Source organism: Triticum dicoccoides, chromosome 4A (assembly GCF_002162155.2).
Source record: "Triticum dicoccoides isolate Atlit2015 ecotype Zavitan chromosome 4A, WEW_v2.0, whole genome shotgun sequence".
Lineage (NCBI taxonomy): Eukaryota > Viridiplantae > Streptophyta > Magnoliopsida > Poales > Poaceae > Triticum > Triticum dicoccoides.
Window position 1 is genome coordinate 666,017,657 of NC_041386.1, and position 7,090 is coordinate 666,024,746.

Consider the following 7,090-nt stretch of genomic DNA (forward strand, 5'->3'; position numbering starts at 1 on the left):
TAGGACCTGACATGTGTTCAACGAGTAATTTTTTTTGTGAATCAAGTTAACAAACTCGTTAAAGATCAAGATTTCAAGTTTCTATATTTATAGCTTAATTACATCAATATATTATTACTGAGCAATAGACATCACGATCAGCAACTTTAGCGGGTCAAGAGCAACCATACTGATTGCTCATCTACAGGAAGAGGTTGCCGGTGATTGCTGGGAAGGTGCGGTGAGAAGGAGCGCACCATGGTGACAGGAGCATCAATGTTCCCCCATTTGATCGCGCCTGCACTGGAAGCTAGATGGTCGAACTGGGTAATAAAAAGTAGTTCAAGTTGCTCGAACTAGTCTCAAAGTTTACAGGGGTGCAGCTTGGTATTGGAGAGCTCTAACTGAAGTTATTGTCCAATTCAGAAAGAATTGGATCTACATCTCCTATCCGTTTTCCTTGTGTATCCAAACAACAGAACTGTGCCATATTTAATTCCAGTTCGAGGACTTGAAACCTAACTTAAACATCCAAACGAGGTTTAAGCTTCATGTGGGTCTCATTTTCTTTCACCAAAGCCACAAATTGCGCACAGAATCGACATGTCCGTGCTTCGAGACTTTGCTGTGATTTGCAAGGCCCACCCATGTCACCACATTGAGAGCAAACCTCGGTCGAGCTATGGATGTTTCCTCATGGATCTCACCCTCCATCCGCTCAAAAAAGAAAAAAACAATTGTCACTATCCATTAGTTAATTAGTTGGGGGTCAGCTCTCTCACCCTCCACTACTTGATTCAGTTGGAGGTTACTCTCACCGGCACAATGGCTCTGCTGTACTCACTCACTCTATCAGTTGCATATTTGTGTGCTACACAGAACAATATGTGTGATTTTGTGTTAGCCAATCCTTCCCCTAGTGCCCTTTTTCTTTACCAAATGCTGGCTTTTCCTATATGACGTACCTAAATAGCAAAAAAATGTAATCTCATTTCTTGGCTACTCTTAGTCAATGAAATGCCACGTCAGTAAGAACACTGAAATATTAAGATCTAATGTGGACAAGTGTGACGGCTCTGGGTTTTCCTTACTAGGTCTATGAATAAATATGTGTGTGTCCTGGGAGATGTGTATACGCCAGCTAAGCAATATTGTAAGATAATGCTGCCGTGTACTCAAAACCATCCTAAAAATGTAGCAGGGGTAATTCGATTTTGTTTCGGAACATTCAGAGTAATTCAAGCGACAAAATGATATGTCTAGGTGTCATTGTAGATTTGGCGGCAGTAAATATATGTGAGTAAATTCAGTTTTTATAAGATAAAGCATAAGGTCCACTTTACTCCCACTTTTACACGAAATAAGAAAATTGGCCAACTTGTGCATACGGCATTTAGCTGAGACACTAGTCCAGGATGTTTCCATCTTTAATAGGTCACATATGGCATGGTGGTGGCACTCTATTAAAGGTCGAGGTGGTATGCGGTGGGAACGAGTACGAGTGGCTCCTTTCGGTGCAAGATGAGCCTTCCTTCTTCCTCCATGTTCACATCATGTATTGTCGTCCCCTCTGGGAGCGCCCACTCAAAACTGAAGAGCAGATTGGCGAGCGTAAACTCAATGGTGGCCATGGCCATGGAGATGCCTGGGCATATCCGCCGCCCCGCGCCAAACGGCATCAGCTCTGGATGCTCACCTTTGAAGTCTATGTCATTTACTTCAAACCTATCAGGGTTGAACTCATCTGGGTCATTAGACCAACTTATCGGGTCTCTGCCGATCGCCCATGCATTCACATAGATCCGTGTCTTGGCCGGCACGTCATACCCACCGATCTTGATGTCTCGCATGGTCTCCCTTGGCAGTAGAAGCGGTGCTGCCGGGTGCAGCCGCAAGGTCTCCTTCACCACCATCCTGAGGTAGCTGAGTTTGGGCATGTCTTCTGGTTCCACTCTCTTGTTGCCTCCCACCAAGGCCCTAATATGGTCCTGCACCTTCTTGAGCACTCGCGGCTTCTGGACCAGCTCCGACATTGCCCACATAATCGTTGCTGCACTAGTGTCAATGCCAGCAACGAACGTCGTCGACTGCACATCATAAATGCCATGTCAATGATTAATGTTATTACCAGCTTTGATTTCTTTTCTTAGGAATCTATGCATGGACTGTAAGTGTTGAATTATTATAACTTACAAAGATTACGGCCTTGACGTGGTCCTTGGTGAAGCTAAATGTGCCACGTGGTTTCTTCCAGAGGTTGATGAGGACGTCAATGAGGTCGCCGCCATTCTGAGGCAGCACACGCTTAGGGTCCAGGTGATGCTCGATGACCATCTCAAAGAAGGCGTCTAACTGTGTGAATATTCGCTCGCGGCGGGCTACGAATCCGGTAAGGCGGTCAACAAGGCGGCCAACAACTCTGGGGAGTAAGTCCTCGGCGGAGGAGCCGGAGCTGGATAGCATCTCCATAACATCGTCGAGTGCGGCCTGAAAACTATTATTTTGGGAGAACTTATCACTGCCATAGATGTTGCCGAACGCTACCGTGCCGATGATACCATCGGAGAGGCTCAAGATGTGCTCGTCCAGTGCCACCGGCTTTGCTTCCGCACGCCTCAGCGTGCCCATCAGGTTCTCCACCTAATCATAAATACAATATATACAACATTTAAGTAACCAGATAGACTATGCTCGTTTGACTGCCGATACCGGATGTAAACTGTACGTGGCTGTATCATCTTGATCGAGTCAATACCTGCTCATGGCGTGCGTACCACGCCGCCTTGACGCGGCACGCGCTGAGGAGCTCGACGGTGAGGAGCTTGCGCACCTCCCGCCAGTACGCGCCGTACGGCGCGAACGCAACGTTCTTAAGGTCGTAGGTCAGCCGCTTCGTCCCCGCGGACACGGGCCGCGTGCAGCAGTCGAGGTCATGAGCCTTGAGCGCCTCCCATGCCGCCTCCGCCGACGACAGCACCACAGTCGGCGCCTTGCCGAGCTGCAGCTGCATCACCGGCCCGTGGACCCGCGCCAGGTCTCGCAGGGTCCGGTGCGGCATCGGGCCAAGCTGGTGCAGGTTGCCCAGGAGGGGCACCCTCGCAGGGCCTGGTGGCAGCTTGAGCCGTTTCCTGGACGAACTCCTGGTCCACAGCAGTAGGGAAATGACGGAGAGAAGGGCTAAGAGGACGGGCTGCCATTGTTGGGGTAGGGAGAGGAGTAGGGACGTGAGTGGGGTCGCCATTTTCTATGTGGTGAGAACTGACTACTTCAGCTAGCTCGTGTACGTGCGAACTTTATACCAAATATGCTGTTCAAAGGGACAAAACGAAGAAGAGACTTTGCATTGCCACCTGTGGTCAGCTATCTCGAGTTAAGTTGATGAGTACTTGAAGGAGAAGATGAGACGACTTTGCATCACAACGACTTGAAACAGTCAATTCTTCTCCGGCTGCTAAGCTAAGTACTACTCTATGGTTGGTACTACTCTATGGCTGCGAAGTTAGCCGTTCCTGACCTTATGGTTGTTACAACTGCTTGGTGCTCCCTTGGAAAGAAAAGTATATCTTATATATTTACTAATTGGAAGCACCATACAAGCCCCCACGTTAATCCTCAAAAAAAATTTAAATAATCATTAGATCTTCATCGTGCACGCTGGAAAATACAAGACACAAACCTTCCAGATTGTAAAAGAGAACAAGGAAACATCTATTCCCTGGAAAATACAAGGAAACATCCAAACTATAGGATTGGCTAACAAACTATAGTTTTTTTTATGAAAAGGTACTACCGAATTCACCCATGCATGCATCAACGTGACGGACCAAAGTTGTCCTTTTCACACAAAAAACTGTGTATAGTATTTTTTGACATACCTACGTAATATTTAAGTGTGTGGTGCATATATCCAGATACGTGAACTATTTTATTTCACCAAATCTTCACATACACATCCTGTCTGCAAATCACACAAACATATTTACTCCAAAATTTGTTTGGGACATGCACATAGTTTTCTGAAAATGAAACAATTTTGTTTGAAATCCATATTACAAATATATTAATAAACAAATTCAAAATTATTAGAAAAAAATCAAAATTGCTAAATTGTGCAAGCGCATCGCCCAATACACTGTTTCCAGAAGTCTGGACATGCCGTTTAAGTTTTCTTATATTTACTAATTGGAAGCACCATACAAGCCTCCACGTTAATCCTGAAAAATTGTTTTAAAATAACCATTAGATCTTCATTGTGCGTCTAGGATTAAACGTAATATAAAAACTCACGTTTACAAGGGATCTCCTGTAGGCCTAAGAGTCCAACGTATATGCCCAAGGGTCGAACCTGTTTGTTTCAAAAAAAAAAAAGAGTCCATCTAATATACTAGAAAACAAATTGTAAAAAGAGAAGAAAGAAATAAAAAAGGTACAAGTGACCAATGTGTTATACAAGACACAAACCTTCCAGATTGTAAAAGAGAACAAGGAAACGTCTATTCCCTGGAAAATACAAGAAAACATCCAAACTATAAGATTAGCTAACAAACTATAGTTTTTCTTTATGAAAAAGTACTACCGAATTCACCCATGCATGCATCAACGTGACGGACCAAAGTTGTCCTTTTCACACAAAAAAACTGTGTATAGTATTTTTTGACATACCTACGTAATATTTAAGTGTGTGGTGCATATATCCAGATACGTGAACTATTTTATCTCATCAAATCTTCACATACACATCCTGTATGCAAATCACACAAACATATTTACTCCGAAATTTGTTTGGGACATGCACATAGTTTTCTGAAAATGAAACAATTTTGTTTGAAATCCATATTACAAATATATTAATAAACAAATCCAAAATTATTAAAAAATCAAAATTGCTAAATTGTGCAAGCGCATCGGCAGATACACTGTTTTCAGAAGTCTGGACATGCCATTTAAATTTAATATTTAAGGAATAAGACCACAGTAATGTAAGAGCACTTAATTAATAAAAAAATAGTTGTAGCCAAAAGTAGAAATGCACATAGCTAGCCCTGATCACCTCAGGAAAAATAGCATCACCACTTTTCCCAGCGACTCAGTTAGGATGTAAAAAGGATGAATTTTAGAAAACTATACAAAGTAACTTTTGAAATCGTATGGCTGGGGATCCAATAATTTAGGAGAATTGTTGCAAAACAAAAGTCTAAGCTTTTAGAATATTCAAGCAAACTTTCAAATTGCAATTTTTTCGCGGGGTCCAAGAGAGTTTTATTTCAAATTGCAATGTTGATATTTAATATATAAGGATGGCTTCTAGACCGTTACGGTTGAATAAAAGAAAGATTCAATCAAAAAACTAGAAATATAGAGAATTATTTAACAGACAAGGAAGGCTTCCACGAGTTTAAAAAAAATCTGAAGAAGCTTAGTGACCTTCCAAACAATTTAAAATTAAAAGGATAAGCTTGAACCGAGTCGCAGCCCTTAAATTGCGGAGCTCACCTTCATGTTCAATTGATAAGCACTTGGTTTGTAGAGGCATCAATGAGTTAGATATCTATGTGTGCACCATATTCTAACGAATATTTTAACCACACGCATGGATGTGGGACCATAGAGTGACCGTGCTAATAATAACCGGTAGAGATAAAAAATCAGTATAATAATGTAAGAAAGAAAACACATCTTCATATGTCTTTAGTAACTCCAAAAATTAGGAGCAGTTAAATATATATTTCGGTGTCACCAATTTTGACTGTGCACAAAGCTGAAAATAGGTTAATATAAATATTTTATATTCTAACTTCAAAACGATTATAGACAAAATAATACTTACAAACCTTTGGATGTACAATTTTACAGCTTTCCAAAAATACCTAGCCCGTGCAGTAGCACGGGTTGACGACTAATATGTACTAATGGATATGTTTAGTTTGCTTGGATAGCTGGCAAAAGTTTACACGAGAGGATTTGTCTCCTCTGCGCATGATGCTTAGATCCATTTTGCTGTTTGAAAGTATCTGTGTACACTTTGTAGGAACGAACTTTGCGCGGTTTCTCTAATAGAAATCGTCGAGCGCCCCTCACAAACCCACTAGCGCAACATAATCGGTGTGAATTAGCAAATGAACTGACTACTTCAGCTAGCTCATGTATGTGTAAGTTATATACCCCACCTTTATTCGTGCCTCACTCTTTTCCCAACATTTCATCCCCTTCTCCTCAGTTGCTAGGGCAAACTCTCTCTTCCAGGCTTCATCGATGAGCATGTGAATTCGCATCCACTATGCATGCCGCTCCGGCGGCCGATGGCCGGAAGGGCTAACCGGGTGCCTCCTCTCCGGCTAGTAGTTTAGGTAAGGATTTTTTAGTCCTCGCAGGTGAGGCAATTGGGCCGATGGCGGTGTTTCTTCTTGAGTCTTCCGGGCTTCGATCCTCCACGAGATTATCCGTCTGGACGTAGTTAGCGAAGCTCCGGCATAGCCTCCTGCCGTCTCCTTGATGGCGAGGTTCATCGTGCGTGCGCAATTACGAGATATGGTGTCAGGTGTTGTTGATCCCTTCATGGGTTCAAAGGCAACCATTGCAGCTCCGGGCCTTGATCTTTGGAGGCACGTGTACGAAGACTTCCCGGATGTCATCAATAAGGTGGAGCCGGCTCCGGTAATTTATCTATAAAACAGGGCGAAAGCCTATTCTGAGAGTAAGATAGTGGAGACAACCGCTAGTTCTGACGGCAGCATGGGACATTTGATGGTCTAAGGATTTTTTATGTAATTTTTATTATGTTTGATGTGCTTTGTGCTTCATAAGAATTTTTATAATAGATCCAAACCCTTTTCGCACAAAATAAAATATATACCAAATATGTTGAGCAGTGAGGAACCAAGAAGACGTGCGGAGTACTCATCACATGCTTATTACTCAATATAAAAGGCACGTTTGAAGACGTCGTACACGACACGTCAAACACAAGGAATTGAAACTTGAAAGTCTTAGTCTTCTATACGGCTGGTCGACGTACCGATTGCATTCTACCAATGACAAACTCACTAGTCAACATAATTGGTGTAAATAATTCAGTCACTCGAGACTGCAGCGCAGCTAAAATGTCTAATAC

The 7,090-nt window shown here is 42.7% G+C and overlaps 1 protein-coding gene across 1 annotated transcript; it reads right to left on the reverse strand.

Moving 5' to 3' along the window:
* Nucleotides 1–1,276: 1,276 nt before the first annotated feature.
* Nucleotides 1,277–3,298, reverse strand: LOC119289634 (4-hydroxyphenylacetaldehyde oxime monooxygenase-like). Its single transcript, XM_037568913.1, has 3 exons — nucleotides 2,735–3,298; nucleotides 2,173–2,619; nucleotides 1,277–2,066 (listed from the first exon to the last, which is right to left on the reverse strand). Exons 1-3 carry the CDS (start codon nucleotides 3,218–3,220, stop codon nucleotides 1,443–1,445), a joined length of 1,557 nt encoding a protein of 518 aa, XP_037424810.1. The 5' UTR covers nucleotides 3,221–3,298; the 3' UTR covers nucleotides 1,277–1,442.
* Between the last annotated feature and the right edge of the window lie 3,792 nt (nucleotides 3,299–7,090).

Coding starts and splice junctions, on each gene's coding strand:
- LOC119289634 (XM_037568913.1), bottom strand. CDS start 3,220: ATGGCGACCCCACTCACGTCCCTACTCCTCTCCCTACCCCAACAATGG. Junction 2,620..2,734: donor GGTACGCACGCCATGAGCAG/GTATTGACTCGA, acceptor ATTTATGATTAG/GTGGAGAACCTGATGGGCAC. Junction 2,067..2,172: donor ACGTCAAGGCCGTAATCTTT/GTAAGTTATAAT, acceptor TATGATGTGCAG/TCGACGACGTTCGTTGCTGG.